Genomic DNA, 18,750 nt, shown 5'->3' on the forward strand with positions numbered 1-18,750 from the left:
GGCGACCACTGCTCCCTGCGTCCTCCAGTCTGTGAGGAGACTGCCTGACGGGAGGGCCCAGCGTCCAGGGAACCGCGTGTCAGGGGCGAGGTCACTTGGTCCAAAGTCACAGGAACCAAGACTGAGCTGAGGTTCACGCCCAGGCCTGCATTCTCCTCCCGCCACAGCACCTGTCTGACAGGAGTCTCTCCTCGGAAACGCTCATCTCTGAGGGTCAGACTCCATGTGGGCAGAAGGTAAGAGGATTGGGGAGGCTACGAATCCATTCCCTGTAAAGCAGTCTCTATCCTTCTGAAGTCTAAACATCCTGTGGTTTTCCTGGTCGGATACAGATCTCACCAGGTCAGGGCGCAGGCCCGGGTTGTGGGCTCGATCCCCAGTGGGGGCGTGCAGGAGGCAGACGACTGATCAATGACTCTCATCACTGATGTTTCTATCTCCCTCCCTCCCTGATATTAATAAAAATATATTTTAAAAAGTGTTCATGTATATATTTCCATTAAAGAAACATTCAGGTATTTCCTTCCCCGGTAAAGGAGGAGGTGAGAGAGCGAGCTGTGGCTCAGGACAGCCGCATCCCAGCCCAGCTGGCGGGAGGCTGACCTACATACAGGCTTTTTTTTTTTTTTTTTTGAACAGCAGGCATCCGAAGCCTAGAAAATGGAAACGTTTGCTAAAATTAGGTATAGCCTCGTGGAAAAACCCTCACACTCTTGGGTTCATTAGCTCTTTTACTAACGCGTTACGCCCGTGGAGCCTAATGGAACGTTATGGGAGGACGTCATCTTGACTCGTTCGGGTGGGAGAGCAGGTGGGAAGGAGGGAAGGAAGCTGATTTCCAACCTCGAGCACATCCCGGCCGAGTCCCCAGAGAACAGACACAACAGGATCAAGGCCAAGCGAGGGGAAGCCCAGCTCCCCCGAGACTGCGCCTCCCGCAGCGGCTTCCGGGGCGCCAGGGCCCCCGCGCGCTCTTTGTGAGGGAACCTGCTACCCCGGAAGGCGGCCCGGCAGCTCTGCTGTCACATGACAGCAGATAAAACGCCGGCAGCCGGGGAGCTGGTCGGGGAGCTGGTCCTTCCGGGGCTCCGTGTGGGGCCGAGGCCGCGGTGGCAGTGGCGGGCGGTGATGGTGGCGTTACCTCCCCTGCTGTCCTTCCCACGGGCGGCCTGGTGTAAGCGGGTCCACCTCGGGGCCTGAAGGCCGAGCACCAACGCCTTGGTCAGATTTCCCTGAACAACCATCGTTCAACCAGTGATGCCAAATGCTCTGGTCCCGTCACTGACACGTCTTCTCTGCCGCGTCTGAGTTTCCACCAGATCAGATCAGCCCGTCCGGACTTCTAACCTCTTCCACCCGAGCAACAAGGAAGCCCTGAGGCTGCCCAAGTCACGGTCCCTCCCTCCACTCCCCGCCCCCCCCCCAACCACCACCACGAGGCCCTGAGGCGACAGCTCACAGGCTCCCCTGCTCGCCAGGCTTCCCTTGGCTCCACCCACTGACAGTTACGCTTCCCGGAACACCTGACCTGAAAGGGACGCCCGGCAGTCAGGCCACCTCTTGTTCGAGAGGCAGCCAAATCAAGGGCACCCAGGAAGCAGCAGCCGCTTCCAGGCCACCTGCGACTTGGCGCCCCATGTGCTGCCCGGCCCCGGCTGGGTGAGGTCAGGGACGCTGGCACGGGCGCCAGGACCGTGCCCCCTGCCTATGCACCTGTGCCAACGGAGCAGCAGTCCACGCGAGGACCCGGTCTGTGAAGCCACCTGCTCTACAACTGAAATAAAAAACCCAAGGGTGGCCGTGGCCCCTCCAGCTTCCGTTTGCCAAACGACACAAGAAACATCCCCTATGGGTCATCCTCTGCCTTTTGTTGGTAGAAACCAACTGCCTGGGGACAAGCCTAGGGAAGGCTGGTGCTCAGGTGGGTCCGGAGCAGGACCAGGGGTGACAGCAGCTCCCCACACACAGCCCTAGGCAGCCCACGGACTTGGGAGGTGGGACAGAGGGCCACAGAGGACACACTCCGTGCAGCACAGACAGGCGTCAGCTTATGCCAGCCCAGGGCAAGTGCACCACCCGGCGCTATGTTAACGGCCAGGAGGAAAGGCGACCCATCCACACAATGACATAAACGCCAAGAGTCTTAGTCAGAGGCTGGACCAACGGACCACTGTCCATGAATCTGTCTCGAGCTGCTCACCCCCTCGCCCACCTGGCTGGCTTTCTGAGGCTGATTCCCCCTCCATCGCGGACCAGGGAGCCTCAGGCCTCCACGCTGGCCAGCGGGCCCGGGCGCACGCTCAGCTCCTGCCAGAGGCTGTGCCCAGGACAGGTCTGGCGGAGGGACCCCAGCACACGGAGCCCCTCGCCAACCCCTCGCTTGCGAAACCAGCCTTTTCTGAACTGGCACCTTCTAGGCAACTTTGAACTAATTAAGGGTTTAATTTATTATTGTTCTTAATTTTACTAACACACTTGACTTCATTTCACACTCAAACTCCACACAACGCCAAGCAAGGGGCAACTACCAACAGTGACCGCCTGGAGCTGGGAGGGACTGAGAGCTGGATGCCCACGTCGGGGCAACTGCAGCACCTCCCAGTGCGAACACAGGCACGCCCGAGGGCCGCCCTAGGAGCACACCAGACCGCAGCGCAGGGCACACGACAAAACCTGTCCCCGTCCCCAGACACGCGCACGTGCGCTTCAGAACACGGAGCGTCAACAGGACGAGTGAACGTGGGGGCCCCACAGTGGATGTAGGACCAACAGGAGAGGCAACCACTCAAGGTGACCGCACCTCACACACAGCGCAGCGAGCCTGACACACGCAAAAGCACTGGTGGTTCCACCGGGAGCAGCGAGCCCAGCCCGGCGCGCTGTGGTGTCAGGATCAGGACGGCGGCCCTCTCGAGGGAGGGGCCTGAGGAGCATGAGGGTTCCCAGGGTCTGTTCCCCTTCGCTCCCCTTTCCAGGCCGTGGCCGAAGAGTCTGCATCCACCCAGGAAGCAGTCCTCGGGCATTTAAACCTTACAGGAGGAGGCTATCAGAGCCACACAGAACACGCCAGACACACTGCTCTCCGAGGGGAAATGCGGGGGATGGAAAAGCTGGAATTAAAAGGACAGTTCAGTTCTAATGATGTTGGTAGTTAAGTTTGAAAGAACTGTGAGTTCAACTTTCAAGGTTAAAATTGAAGAGTTGCCAACTCGAAAAGGCTCCCGTAAGTGGACAATTTGAGTATCAAAAAGAATAATGCCCACAACAGACTGAAACACGTAAAACACACAAAAACCCACAACACTAAAAACATACACGCACAATGCAAAACCCGACGGGTCCTCTTAGGAGATGGGGGGAGGGGGAGCAGCTCTTGCTTCAAATACCTGACAAAGGGAGAGAAGGCGGCGTTTGCCTGGCCTTTCCTGTAAGGACCGAGTTCCAGGATAACGGATGATAAAGAAAGGTTTTGTGGCTTTTTAAATAAAAGAATCGCCGCTAAGAAGTGCAAGTAAGTAAGTGCAGAAGGAACCACCACTAGAAACCTGGCCACGCTGCGACCGACGACCCGGGAAGCGCTCCGTGAGGCCAGCGCGGGGGCAGCTCAGTCCAATCAGCGCCAGGTCCGATCTCACCGTCACCAACAGCCTCAACCGACATCACCGGCCAGTGCCAGTCCCCGTTTTGGGGCGCGGGGGGGGGGGGGGGGGGGGGGGGGGGGACAGCACAGCCAGGCAAACGCGCGAACGGCATCACAACAAGAAAGAAGAAAAGGAGGGGAACTGCCAACAGAGCTGAGAACTGTCAGCAGATGGGACCCTGGGCTTGTCTGAACACCGAGCCCAACAGGAAGCGGTCAGACGGCAATGACAGTAGGAACCTGAGCCCCTTTCCTGTGTGACGGTGGGCTACGTTACAGATACGGTTTCCGGGGGCTAGAGATACGTCTGAAGCCTGTCTCTCACCCCAAAGGGGGAGGGACCCTAAAACGTCGGTAACTGTGAGGCAGCCCGAGTTGCTGGGGGTCCTCACGCTCCGCTCAGCCGAACGGCTCCCGACGAAACGTTAAAAACGGCAGAAGGTGATGTGATGGCTGAGCGAGCTGGGTCAGAGTTCACTGTACCATTCTTTGTGTTTGTCTAGTTTTGAAAACGTCTTTAAGTTTAAAAAAAAGCGTAGACAATCCAAGGGTGCATGTAAGGCACTCTGGGACACACGGCCGCCCAGGCCGAGCTGCCCGGAGAACGGCAGCATGCCAGAGACTCGGGCACACGGCAGGCCTGAGGTACCCTGGCGACCACGCCCCATCTCCTGGGCGACCATCTCTGCGGGCAGAGCCTCCTCTCACCTGGCTGGAGCGGGTGGGGCGGCGGCATCTGGTGCTGCATCAGAGGGTAGGGCGGGGGCTGCTGGTGAGGCAGCATGCCGGGGTGCCCTGCTGCTCCCAGCGGCGCCAGGCCCGGCCCCCCCGGGTGCTGGTGGCCCTGTGCAGGGTTCTGCCCGTGCTGCTGCTCCATTTGCTGGCGGGCTCGCAACTCCGCGTATTTCAGCTGCTCCATGTGGAAGTTCTGGCGTTCGGTGAGCAGCTGCTGCCTCTGCTGTTCTAACTGCGACGAAAGGGAAGGGAAGAGAAATGACATCAGAAGAGGGTCTCGGGAATGGTGACACACAGGGCACCCCGGCCCCCGAGTCCCCCACACCGTCCAGAGAAGAAGAGCAGGGTTTCTCGAGGAGCACGTTTCCCTGCGGACACCGGTCCCGGGGTACAGGCCTGCCTTTCCGCAGCCTTCGCCAGTGGGGCTCTCGCTCTCTGGGCCCGAAAGGACACGCACCACCTGCCTGCTAGGCCTCAGGTGGTAACAAACCCCCACACCTGCCTCAGTCTTCCCAGCAGGGAAAGCCCCTCCTGCCCTCCCCATGGCCCCCGATGCTGGAACGTCAACCCCCCCAGCTCCCGGGTGCTCTCTTCTGGACGGGACCCTTCGAGTCCCTGACTTAGAAGGTGACACAGAGCAACCCTTCCGAGTGTGTGGAGGGCCCTGGCGCAAAGCCGCAGACTTTCCGGGTGGGGTGCCGGCAGCGCCACTGCGAAGCTCAGCTCTTGCAGACGAGGCGCACCCCGTGACTCAGTCACAGCGCGTTTTAGAAGTCCGCATAAGAATGCGCACGCGTCTTGGTTTGAAGAACATAAGCATTTCAATATTCAAGATAATCTTCCTGAGACCCAAATTAAGATGCAGAGAAAAAAGTTATTATATGTGCCAAGAAATTCAGAAGCCATACGCCTGACAGTTCAGAGAATGGAATGCTCTCAAAATTCATTTAATTCAGGGCTGAAAAAGAAAACCAACTGGAAAAGGAAGGTAAAAATCCCGATCGCTGGGATTGAGGAGCATAAAGAGCATAAGGAGGGTGAACAGGCCTGTTTCTTTCAATAACGTCCCACTGACCCTTTAGGAGCGAATCCGAGTCCCGGAGGCCTTTCTGGCTCCGCGGTCCAGCCCAGGACAGCCGCTCCTGAGCCCCTGGAGCGCCGCTCAGGGGGTGAGAGGTGCTAGCGTGCGGCGTACACACTGGACTTTAGACTTTGTTCAAAGAAGTTAACTCTTCATGTTGATCCCATGGCTCCCACCATGTGCCCGCTGGCCAGCAGCAGCCCACGGCTTTGACAGGAAGACAGCACCGTAGCTGAGAGCCGGGCCTACAGCGATGGAAGGTGCGTGAGCATCAGCCCACGGGTCTGGTCTTTGGCAGGAAGCGCCTGTGACACTGAGTGAGGAGCATCGCGGGGCATCAGAGTGGCGGCCAGGGAGGCGCACGGGTGGGTGGGGGCGGGAAGACAGGCCGTGGGCAGCGTGCGGTCGCACAGCCAGGGCACGCGGAGGAGGAGAGACGGTCGGCTTCTGTCCTGGGTGCTGGTGAACTGGCTTTCAGGGAGTGGGAAGAGCTTCTGAGGCGCGACTTCCTGAGTGCGAGGTTCCCAGGAGGGAGGAGGAGGGGAGCTCATGGTCCTCCCAGGCCGGGCGGACTCTGCCTTTTCTGGGGAGGGCGACCCCACGCCCGCACCTGCTCCCGTGTGCAGGAGGAGGAGGGAGGGGCAAGCTGTGAACAGCAGAGAATCCTGGGGAGGCCCAGCTCCGGCAGGAAGACTCATCGGTGAGATGGCGTCGGTGAGAGGCAGACGGATAAAAACGGGATTTAAAGATTCGCACCGCAGGCCTGGGCCCTGCCCTCTTCTAACCGTTCTTTCTAGGAAACGTAGCGCTTTGCTGAGGCTGCCAGGAAAGGCCCTCCTCCCTGTGCCTGCTGAGCCCCTCGTCTGCACAGCTGGGCTCAGGCCCTGCGCCAGGTAAGAGCTGGAACGCAGGGCGAGACCAGCTGCATGACGATGCTGAGGCACCAGAGGGAGAGCCGGGCTCTCTGAAGGGAACTCTAGCCTCTGCATCACCTCTCTTAGCCGTCTGTCTTTTTAAAATCTGTTTGTTTTTAACTGAACCAGGCTTTCTTTGGGAGCTGACCTTAATATCAAGATATTCACCCGGGGGAAATATTGCCCCAATTCCTTGCCTACAAAGGAACTAACCTTAATTATACTATTTCCTCATGAGTTTCTTTTGTCATTTCAAAGCAGAGAAGGTAACTAAGAGAAAGTAATTAGAAGAATTAAAAAGGATGAGTGATTAAACACACACACCCTGGACGAGAACCCAGGTCAAGCTTAAGCTCCACTGGGACAAAGGGGTCCCGGAAGCCGAGAGCGGCGCCCAGAGAGCAGCCCCCAGGGGCACAGCTCTGCCTGGGGCACCGGCAGAGCCAAGGACACCTCCCTGGCGTGGACACCTCATCCTGCTGAATGAGCTGAAGCCTGCACTCATGTCTGTGGCCATCAGAGAGCACATGAACTGGAATTTTTTAGAAGAGTCACTGTACTGAGCAAGTTTTATTTAAAAATTTTTTAATATGTTTTTATTGATTTCAGAGAGGAAGGGACAGGGAGAGTGAGAGAGAGAAACATTAATGATGAGAGAATCACTGATTGGCTGCCTCCTGCACGCCCCCTTCTGGGGATCAAGCCCACAACCCGGGCCTGTCCCCTTGACCAGGATGGAACACAGGACCCTTCAGTATGCAGGCTGACACTGAGCAAGTTTAAAATTCGCTTAACCAACAACCTAGTGATTCTACATCTGAAATCTGTCCTAAAAAATAATGTGTGCATAAAGTCGGGATTAAAGTATTGTTTTTGAAGGACAGTTATTTCTAAGATACACAGGGGAAAAAACACCAAACCAAACAACTTGCAACAACATTTAAACACAATCTCAATTACATTAAAAAAACACCCAGCTTTGTGTCCAGGTCTGATCCTGCTCTAGCCACGGAACGTGTTCTGGAGGCACCAGTCAGAGCGAATATTCCCAAGAACAGAATGAGGGCAGGAGAGACGGCGATTTTCCCATTTCTTTCCTATTTGAAAATCTCTTGCACACACACTATTTTGACCAAAAAACGATACGCTGACAGCTGCCAAGTTACATGCCCCAGACATCTGTCTCCTCGCTCCCTTCCCACTTCTTGGGCGGAGGCTGAAGTCCCAGTAGCTGAACGGACAGTGCGAATTGCTCCCCCAAACCTCGGCATGGCTACACTCTGGCTCTTGGACCCGGCTGCACACGCTGCCTGTGCTGGCTCCAAGGCACACGCTCCTGGCATCCCCGACTGGGATGCTGGCATTCCTTCATTCAGCAAACAGTTACACAGGGGGCTGTGATGGGCCAGTTCTGTGCTTAGAGACACTTGGTGAATTCTGCCCTCAGAGTGTCCCCTTGGTACAAGACAGTGAGTGCTGTTAGGTTCCATGGCAGCAAGTGGGGAGGGCTTGTCATTCACGGGTGCAGGGCCGAGGGAGCCTGCACATGGGAGGGCATGGCTGGTACCCAGGGGGTGGGGTCAGATGGGGTGGTCAGCAGCCTAGGAGGAGAGGGCCAGTGATGTGGGGGCGCTTCCAAGGCCAGGGAACTGGGGGTGGGACGTGCAGGGTGTGGGCAGGCGAGCTCCGGAGCGGCCTCCCGGTGCTCACAGGGCTGGAATGCCTGCCTACGAGCAGAGCTGGTGGTGGGACAGACGTAACAATGAGCCAGCACTAAGGGACAGCTTAACAAATATAAGCAGATCCTTAACATTAAAACTCTTCTCATCTTCAGATTCTACCATTCAGCCCTGACCGGTTTGGCTCAGTGGATAGAGCGTCGGCCTGCGGACTGAAGGGTCCCAGGTTCGATTCCGGTCAAGGGCATGTACCTGGGTTGCAGGCACATCCCCAGGAGGTGTGCAGGAAGCAGCTGATCGATGTTTCTCTCTCATCGATGTTTCTAACTCTCTATTCCTCTCCCTTCCTCTCTGTAAAAAAACCAATAAACTATATATATATATGTGTGTGTGTATGTGTGTATGTGTGTATATATATATATATATATATATATATATATATGATTCCACCATTCTGAGACACCTGTCTCATATACAGATAAAAAAGTCAAAGTTACAAAAAGCATCACCCGAACTAACCCCACCTTAGCCCATTCCTCAGAGTCACCCCGTCCTCCTCTCGTCAACTCATTAAAGGAACGTCCGCAAACAACCTGAATCCCCGTTTCCCCACAACTTCCCGGCGACGCCAAGTGCTCCCCTGCCCGTTTTCCATGATGCTCACGCTCCCTTCCCCGTCCTCGGCCCTTTTCGTCCTTCTCCTGGTCCTGTTTGGGCCACGTCCAAATAGGAAGTGTCAGGGTCAGCATGGACGCCTGTCCTGCCCTCCCCCCCTCCCCCCTCCCCCAGAGGAGGGAGGAGACTGAGCCGGGGCGGGTCTGAGGAGGGTTTGGTAAAAGGGTCGGAAGCGAATAGGTCAAGGTGACAGGGACTCAAGAGAAGCCTTGAACCAGGGAACAAGCAGGCAAGTCAGTCTGGGGGCCCTGAAGCCCCCGGGGCCTGGGGTGCAGAAAGCAGTTCAGGATGTGGGAGCTCCCTCCCCCGCTGCCCAGACCGCCCAGGAGGGCAGAGCAAGCTCCAGGCCGGAAGCCGAGGCCGAGGGCACCTGCGCTGAGGAAAGGCCCGGGTTCAGTGGCCCGAAGCCCGTGAAAGGCACTCACAGCCTCCTTCTCTCTGTCCATGATCGTCTCCAGCTCCTCGAAATGCCGCAGCTTGATCTCCAGCTTCTTCATCTGCGTCTCGACCAGGAGCGCCACCAGGGACTTGATCTTCCTCTCTTCCACGGCAGCCAGGTGCTAAGCAAAAAGAGCAGTCACATGATTACACATCTGCTTAGGCAGCGGTTCTCAACCCCTTTGGGGGTCAAATGAGCCTTTCACAGGGGTCGCCTAAGACCATCCTGCATATCAGATATTTACATGATGATTCATAACAGTAGCAACATGACAGTTATGAAGTAGCAACAAAAATAATGTTATGGTTGGGTCACATGAGGAACTGTGTTTAAAGGGCCAGAAGGTTGAGAACCACTGTCCTACACTGAGCTCTGACACTGACACCTGTGAATTCTACGTCTGTCCTGCAGGCTGCGCAGCACAGAGTTAGTAGGAAGGGCAGAGGGGAAGCCGGGCTGCTTACTGCCGGTATAACCACGGCTTCGCTGTCCCCTGCCTCTGACTTCCATCTGTGACCTGGAAACAACGGTACCCACAGGATAGAAGTGAGGACTGAGGACTGAGCACACTGCCAGCCGGACACAGCGGTGCGGACCCTAAGCCGTGACCCCGTGCCGCCTGGAGCCTTTGGAAGCCCCGCCTCCACCTATGGCCGCTTCAGCACGTCTCCAGGCCAAACGGAGATGCTAAATAGGTATCAGAGCCACCCACCCCAAGCATAGGGACTAGTCATCGGTGTGGGTAACAACATCTGGGGCTTGAGTGGAAATAGGAGGAAAACGCATGTTGCACATTTCACTTGGCTTTTTCATACTTCAGTCCCTAGAAACGATTCTGGCCGTCTTTGTACACGTGTCAAACCCGACGACGGCTCCGCTCACCCGGGAAGCGGCCAGCTCCTGTGCCGTGTCCCCTGGAATCTGCTGTGATGAACTTGGGAACATGCCACGCCTCTGTCTCCTGTGCTGCTACAGCGGGAGGAAGAGCCTCCTTTTGTTCACGGAACTTCCTGACTCTTCACAGTTTTACTGGTGAGAGATTCTCATCTGGGAGAAGGCAACAGTCATTCCTTTCCTAGAGCAGCACACTCCCTGCTACCAAGGATAAGAAGTTTTGCTAAATTATGGATTTGGTGACCTACACGCACCACGTCAATCCGGCAGAAATAGAGGCCGAGAAGCCGGTCCTCACAGGGCCTCCAGCACTGGGCCAAAGTCCCTAACGTCTCCAAACACTGCTCATGTCTGCTCAGGGGAAACCTCAGAGAACAGTGAGAGAGACCGAACTGGGGGCACACATCACGGGGCCAGAGGGAGCCACGAGGTCACCAAGCACGTGTTTCACGCCAGACGCCATGGTGTGCTGTCACCTGGCATTTCCATGCTGCTTCTACTTCTACTGATAAGCTGTCTCCATCTTACACAGCGTCCAGCTCAGAGAGCTGAATGCCTCGCCCAGGGGGCATTCTGGGAGCGCCTGGAGGAAGAGCGGGCGGTGAGGAAGGTGGCACTCGGAGCCAGGACTAGCTGGCGGAGTTTATAAAACAGTCGGTGTAACCGCTTCCTTCTTATCCCTGTTACTTTTTTGGCTCTTAAAGATGAGAAACTTAAACCACAATTGGTGCCGAGGTGCGTAAAAAAAGGACAGGTGCTTTTAGAGCGAGCTGCGGGGCACTGACTGAGACTCTGGGAGCATTTTGAGTGCAGGAGAGCTTCACAGATGATGGCCCCGGCCAGGAGGTCGGGTCTGGTTCTGGAGCTGCTCCGGGCCTGGACTGAGCTGAGACCTGACCGCAGCCTGAGCCTCCCACTCCAGACAAGGAGGTGCTGCCTCTGCAGGGGGTGATGGCAGGCTGTGGTGGGCGAGGTGTCGCCTCCGGCTAGGGTGGCCTCTGCTGTCCTCGCCGTGAATTTGGACAGAACCTTTGACCATTCGGGTGGGAAAACATTTTCAGCGTCAGGGAGGGGGTCCGAGCCACAGGACACCGGCAGCTCTCCCTCCTGTCACGGGGCTGCTTCTCTTGGTTCTAAGCTGCCACGTAGGAGTCCAACCATCTGCTCCCCCCGCACACGAAGCAGCCAGGTGACTGCTGAGCCGGCCTGTGTGGACAGCCATGCGGCCGGCCAGGGGTCTCGGCTCCGGGCACACGAGTGGCATCAGCAGGCCCTTCACAGTAGCCCCGCCAGGAGGGCAATACTCAGTGACCCCGCCCATGGCACACGGAGCAGGATTTTCCCAGCAGAGCCTGCCCGAGTCTCACTTGTGAAATGATGAGGCACAATACCGAGAGTATGGTTTCAAGCCACCAGGTTTTGCGGCAGCTACACAGCAGGGACATGGCTGGTGCCCGGGTTGTGGATTCTGGGGGTCTGGCAGCTGTGACAAGCAGAGCCTCCCAAACTAAGGGCTGAAGAGCATCCCCCGCCCCCGCGCTCGGCCTCACAGATCGGCTTCATAAGGCCTAGGAGGAGTGGTGAGGTCTCAGAGTGGGCACAGAGGTGTGGAATGTAGGAGAATCAGCCCATAAATAATCAACGATAAGAAAAAAGGGGAAGTTCCGGTGCAGACGGCAGCACAGGAAGAAGAAAGAAGTAACTTGGTGGGAAGAGGTCACGTCAGCGTCACATAAAGCAGATGCTACCTGGTGTCACAGGGGCTTCTATCAGTCACGGAGGTGAGAGCTAGCAGGGCTACCTGCAGGCGAATTGTGACAGTTTCTCCTCTGTCTTCCAGTGTCACCAGGTAAGAGAAGGTGTCAACGATAAACGCACGCAGAGTAAACCCACTGCGACCAGTGCTCACCCAGCAAAGCCGTCACTAACGTGGACAGCAAGCATGTGGCCGGCGGGCCGCAGGTCTGCCACCTCAAGACAGAACTTGGGCACCAGGGAGCAAGCACAGGTGCTTCTGAGGAGCAGGAGAGCCTCTTCCTGCTGTTCCGGAGCCAACACCCAGCTGCCGAGAAGACAAGCCTACTCGGTCGCTGCGGGGACGGGGCAGGGTGGGCAGGACAGTCTGAAGGAAGGCAATGTCTGGGTCTCTGCATCTTGGGAGAACGGACCTGCAGCTGCTGGAAAAGGACAGCATGTTCTGGGTCCTGCAGGGTCCAGTTTAACCCGGCAATAGTTCTGACCCCTCCCTTCCGGCCAAACCTAAACACCCAGACGGGAGGGACCCAGAGCACCGGCCTGGGGTCCTTCTCGCAGCCCCCAGCCTGTCGGCAGGCGAAGTGCGACCCCAGTCTCTCACTGGCCCCCCGTGTTCTGGAGCTCCATCCAGAGCCTCTAATGGCCACTCCAAGCCAGAGAGTGACAAACAATTAAAATCTGTCAAAGAAAACCCTCAATAACAAAGCTGTTTATAGACACAGGAGGAGACGAGCGGGGCTAGAGGCCACTGATCACAGCGATCCGCGGGCGTCCTTCCCCTCATTCCCTGGCGCCCGAGCCTCATCGCTTCCCAGGTCGGGGGAGCAGGTGCTTGGAGAACAGAACCCAAGTCCCCGCTCCGGGAAGCAAGCGAGCGCCTGGGAAGAGGAGGCTCTGGGGTGGCCTCCCCCTGCCGGGGCCTCTGGCCGGGCACGCTCTCTGCGAGGAAGGAGTCATGGCTGTGGAAGGAGGTTGGTCGTGCACAGCACACACCTCCCTGCCCAGAGCCGCACAGTCAGAGCTACGAGGCCATCACGTTTCATCAGCCATGAAACACCATGCAGAGTCCTGAACGGGTTTACGGGAATCCCCCATTGCAGCTCCTTCTCCGGCACCTGCAGTGAGCGTGCCCGGCGGCACAGGGAGGAGAGGAACGGAAAGGAGAGAGCCGCCTCCGTGAGAGGGGAGCGTGGCCAGGGAGCCCAGCTGGAGGCGAGGGGCTGGGTGGGTCTGTCTAGAACTGCAAGGAACCTGTCAGGACCACAGGCGAGAAATGACGCTTGAGAACTGGGAAGGGTCCTGAGCATGAAAACGCCAACGAGTTTGAAATTCTGGCCTGGGAGGGGCAGGGAGGGGACTGAATATCCGTGACCCAGGCTCTTCTGCTTCCTGCCTGAGTCCACCTAGAGGAGGAAGACTCAGCTGGAGACATGCGGAGAAGTGGTGAGGCAGCTGGTGGCCTGGGGACTGCAGGCCCCGAGTCTCTGCCGGGAGGAAGGGCTCAGGAGAGCCCGCCTGGCATCTGCCAGGACTGCTCTCCACGTGGCCACCTGCAACGGACGGAGACTCCCTGGGGGGAGCTGGAAGGGGAAGGTGTCTTAAAATGACATGTTCGTGCTGGGAATGTCTTAAAATGCTAAATTAACACAAAGTGAGGGGAATAACATTCTCGTCTCTTCTTCAAGATGCTGTGAGCCAATACTGTGTTATAAATAGAGAAAACCACCCCCAGAAAAGCTGGCAAATTCAAGGAGAAAAAGAGCTATTTTAGGTCCCCCACCCCCCTCCTTCCAGTCTGTAAGAGCAGGATGAAGTCTTTATACAAGGAAACAGATTTTGTCTTAAAAATCACAATATTTCAATCTGGTAGAAATTGGAACCACAGTCCAGTCAAGCTCTGCAGGCAAATTAGAGAGACTGCAAATCCCGCCTTCGACCTGCAGTCCGCTCGGCCGTGGGAAGACACGGCGGCCGCAGGGAAGGCGGTCGGTCACCGCAGGACCAGCCGGACCGGACCCCGCACGCCCCGCCTGCGCAGCTCCTCACCTAGAATACCATGCAAGCAAACAGTCCCCTGCTCCCGGGTGCGGGGCTCCTTACACTAGACCGGTGGTTCTCAACCTTCCTAATGCCGCGACCCTTTAATTCAGTTCCTCATGTTGTGGTGACCCCCAACCATAAAATTATTTTCGTTGCTACTTCATAACTAAAATTTTGCTACTGTTATGAATCATAATGTCAATATCTGATACGCAGGATGTATTTTCATTGTTACAAATTGAACATAATGAAAGCATAGTGATTCATCACAAAAACAGTAATTATATATGTGTTTTCCGATGGTCTTAGGCGACCCCTGTGAAAGGGTCGTTCGACCCCCAAAGGGCTCGTGACCCACAGGTTGAGAATCGTTGCACTAGACGTTCCCAACGAACGGAACACAACACGGCCATTCAGGCGCAGTGAGCCGGGGAAGGCTGTCGGCAAACCTTGGCTTTGGTGGCAGCTGAGGCGAGAGCAGCTGCGGCGGCCGTGGCTACGTTTCCTTCGGAAATCTCATGTTCTACTTTCTTCTTCCCAATTTCGCTTTCTCTTTCTTTACAAGTATCAGTGAGCTCCTTGTTCTCTTCAGACCCCTTTTCCTCTGGAAGAAATCAGAAGCTGCATCAGTGTGGCTTCTCAGTAGCCATCTCACGGCTCACCTCCGCCACGGGACCCCCAGGCCCGACGTCACAAAGGGACCTCAGTGCCCGGGAAGGTGTCTGCGGAGCTGCTCCAAGCACATAAGTGCGCCTCTATCTGAGATGGATTTTCTAAATAGTCCCTCTGTCTTCCCTTCCTCTCTCTCAGCTCTGTGTCGTTCCCTCGGACAGAAAGGAAAATTCAGGGGAGCGAAGCCTTAAGGCAAAATGTCTGTTCATCGGTCAATGAGGTGCTCTCGGCAGGAAGTCAGGACCAAGGGCAGCGCTTCCGCCAGCCTGGCCTGGGCAGGAGATCCGCCAGCAACTGCTGACCCTGAATGGAGGTCTGTGTGGCGGCCTCAGTGGCCCATCAGCTTGTCTGGGTACATGATTGAGAACACGGCGGCCACTGGCATTAGCACAGGCGCTGCCACAAAGCGAAATGCACGCCGCACATCTATGGCCACATCAAGAAACAAACTCATAGTGGGAAATCGATTCGACACAATTAAACGGCCCACATTTCTCCCCGTTTTCAGTGTTACATAATGAAGTCTAAAGCGTTTCCTCAAATTACCTGACTTGATATCCTCACTAACTTCATTATCCTGTTCCTTCTCGCTGCTTTTTTCATTGTCTCCATCTTGGGCTTTATCACCTTCATCCATTTCATTTTCCCCTTTGTTTTCTGCCTGAATAGGGTAAAAAAGAAGAGGAGAGTGAGGGGGGAAAGGCCAATGTCATGGAATAACTAAAGGTTCTGCTATTTCTGACAAGCAGACTAGGCTCAGAAGGGAAAACCTGGGAACCAATGAGTAACTTCACAGAAATACGTTTCATGCCTCAGCACCCGTGTGCTCACAGGACAACACCTCCAGGGACACGGAGGTGTCTCGTCTGCTGTGAGGCCACGGCCACAAGGCCCTAAGGAACGTCAGGGGAATTCATTTCTATGACTTACTGGCTAAACAGAGAAATATTTATTATATAAATAATAAGGACCAAGAGCATTGAAAATGCACATAATCAGCCAGGAAGCAGGACGAAATGCTGCCGAAATGCAGCGCTGACAAAGCCTTTCCACAGCCACTTGCTGGTGGTTTGCAGAAAAAGCCACAGCAGAGCACAGCGCGCAACCCCGGGGCAGCAGCTTCATTCCTCTGCTGGCATCTGGCATCACTTGCTGATTCAGAAATCCCTGTGACCTTGGACAAATATGTGACATTGTCTATAAAATGAAGGGACTATCACTGACTTGATGAGGCTGTTTTAGGAATTAGGTGAATTCATAACTGTGAAGTACAAAGCACAGTATTGTAAGAGCTGGAACTAATTTGACTATCACCCTCTCCTTATCTACAAACAGTTTAAAACACCGCCTGTGATTAAGCCCCTAAATCCCTCCTGTATCTATTTATTCCAACAGTGACTGGCCGGCTGCTCACCACGAGCCCCTGGCCTTGAAGAGGCTGTAAAGTCTGGTGCGCCCAGCTCACCCCGCACTCAGGACCTCGGATCCGAGACGGGGATCGGGTCACGAACACTCTGTGCCCTTTGACTGCCTCCCCTCCACTCCCAGGTGGAAATTCGATTCCCTAGCCTCCAGCCTCCATTCCATTCCTTCTAGCTCTACCTGCTCTTTAAAATCTACCTCAAATGTCACCTTCTCACCAAGTCTTTTCTAAATATTTTTCTTCTGGCAGTTCACTCTCTCAGAAAATCCCAGGTATTATGTAATTCTCTTCTGGCACAAGGATAGGACTTAAACCCCACAATTCAATATTCTTAAGAACGACAACTCTTACATTCATAGTCCCAGCTGTGCCTGGAGGGGTTGGCACAAAAGAAGAGGTTGGGAGTGGATAAATCGTTGCACGAATAAATGAAAAATGTCCTGTATTTTGCTCTGTGAGAACCAGACCTGAACCAGCAAAGTCCAAATGCTGACAGTTATTTATAGTCTCCTGAGAGGGACTAAGAGATCAGAATAAACGCAAACCGTGACGCTCTGAAAGGCTCCTCTGTGGCTGTTCTGTTGGGGAAGAACTCAAACAGAATTCACCTTTTCCGGCTGCTGACCATCAGCTTCTGTTTCCATTTTTTCCTCTTCAGCTCCTTCTACAAACAGAAGAGTAAGAACAAGGAATACAACACAGACACAGGGAGAGGCCTTCATAGACTATGAGAGTGTCGGAGACACTACACACAGTGCCATGGACGAATCTTACAGCCGCGGGGTTGGCATCAAAAGCCTGACATGCAGCAGCACGTACTTATGACTCTGTTAACTTAAAGGTCAAAAACAGGTGTTAGAGTCAGAGCAGCCGTTAACCAGGGAAGGTGAGACAAGGCCGCTCGGGGGGGGGGCCCGGGGCTGGTCTGCTTCTTGATCTTGGGGCTGTTTTGCTTGTGAAATGTAATGAGCTGCCCATCGAGGGGCCCAGTTTTCTGTTTCGTAAAAATTCAAAGTTCAAAAATTTTTAAGTAAAATAGGCCCCAAATGTTTTTATTGAACGGGCATGAGCACAGTACCTATCCTATCGGGAGACAGGCGCTGGGGAGCTGCTGAGCGAGGTGCTCTCTGAAGCTGATCAGGGCTTTTAACTTCCCAGTTACAGTCCCATCAATATTGTCTTAACTTCCAGCGTGCAGCACAGCGGTCAGACTTTACATAACGTGCAAAGTGAGAAAGTACGAAGGCTTCCCAACTTGCCTGTCAGCCTCGCTCAGGGGCCTCACTAATCCTCTCCGCATCGTTCCAATTTCAGTACCTGGGCGGCCGAGGCCAGCACAATTCCAGGACTTTATACAAAAACAAGTACTGCCCACAAGTTAAATATATTACCCTCAAGTAATCAATAAGACTAACAGCATTTATCCTCAATGAGACTACGTAGATACTTATACCAAGGTTTAATATGGACTAACACTGCTAATCAATAGGAAATCCCCTTTTTCTAATCCTTGGGAATGAATGAGGTCAGGTGATCCTGCCCCCGAGCTCAGGCTGGCGAGGAGCTCCCAGGCACACAGCATGTGGGACCCCGAGTCTCACGTGAAGCAGAAGGGCTCTGGCGGGTCACCACCCCCCCACATGCCCAAAGCCTGCAATACCAGAGGCGGGAGGAAGTATGACAGGAGGGCTGGTCACGTGACAGCTCAGAGCCAGAAAGCCGCACCCTGGCCCGGCCAGGTGCAGGGCAGGGGCAGGACGCCGGGAGGGCCTTCCACACAGAGCACAGGGAGGCGGTGTGACCTCAGGCCGGCGGCAGCCCTGGGCTCCCAGCAGCAGATCCTCCGCAGGCAGTTTCTCCATCTTAATTTTAGCCGAAGCGACGTCCAAGTGACGAGCTCCCAGAGTGCAAACACCAAGAAAGAAACCCACCAACACGCACACGTTCACCAACAGGCTCGGAACCCAAGGGCGCCAGCAGGCGGCGCATCAGATCCTGACTCTCAAACAGCCCTGGTGCAACATGTAAGTAAATAAAACGGAGAATCACCAAGATCTCTAACCAACAAGAGAATGTAAGAGATAACCCAAGGTTTAAAAATAATCAAAAGATCCAAGCAGTGTAAACACGGTGGAGGGAGAGTTACAAAACTGGAACGCACACCTCAGGAAACGACCACGTACAGGACAAGAAGAGGAAACGGCCAAGCACCGAAAGTGAGTCCAGGGAATGGCTGCCTCCCGTGGTGACGGCCAACAGAGCATTATGAAGCCCGGTCGCGTGGCTCAGTGGTTGAGCCTCGACCTCTGAACCAGGAGGCCAGTTTAATTCCTGGTCACGGCACAGGCCCAGGTTGCAGGCTCGATCCCCAGTGTGGGGCGTGCAGGAGGCAGCTGATCCATGACTCTCTCTCATCATGGATGTTTCTTTCTCTCTCACACCTTCCCTACCTCTCTGGGGGTGGGGGTGGAATAGAGCATTGTTAGAAATAGAGTAACAACATAATGAAGAAAAGGTTTAATTCACTAGAAAATCGTTAATTTTTTAGACTTAAGAACCTAATAAAAGAATGTCAACGGGACGGCAGGGAGAAAATGAGAATGTACATCATAGTGGGGGGGGGTGTGAAGGTACTTCTCTCAATTACGAGATACAGGCATGTGGACACAGCATGATGGGGCGCATGCCTATGTGTAGAATTCTGCACCCACCAATTAGAGAACGCATAGTACACATTACTTTCAGCTCACACGAAGCGTTTAATAAATACTGATCACAAATTAGGTCATAAAACAAGTTTTCG

At 55.0% G+C, this 18,750-nt stretch overlaps 1 protein-coding gene across 2 annotated transcripts in view; it reads right to left on the reverse strand.

The window, feature by feature from the left end:
- The window catches only part of SMARCC1 (SWI/SNF related BAF chromatin remodeling complex subunit C1), an 83,026-nt gene that overhangs the window by 6,704 nt on the left and 57,572 nt on the right, over positions 1-18,750 (reverse strand). For both annotated transcript variants that reach the window (XM_070391162.1, XM_070391163.1), the window contains 5 exons: positions 16,556-16,611; positions 15,071-15,185; positions 14,302-14,456; positions 9,150-9,284; positions 4,349-4,607 (listed from right to left, as the gene is read on the reverse strand). In XM_070391162.1, the coding sequence (XP_070247263.1) occupies positions 4,349-4,607; positions 9,150-9,284; positions 14,302-14,456; positions 15,071-15,185; positions 16,556-16,611 (720 nt within the window). The remainder of the gene's footprint in view (positions 1-4,348; positions 4,608-9,149; positions 9,285-14,301; positions 14,457-15,070; positions 15,186-16,555; positions 16,612-18,750) is intronic.

This window comes from Myotis yumanensis, unplaced genomic scaffold, assembly GCF_028538775.1.
Source record: "Myotis yumanensis isolate MYYU_CA2020_CCGP unplaced genomic scaffold, mMyoYum1.0.hap1 SCAF_14, whole genome shotgun sequence".
NCBI lineage: Eukaryota > Metazoa > Chordata > Mammalia > Chiroptera > Vespertilionidae > Myotis > Myotis yumanensis.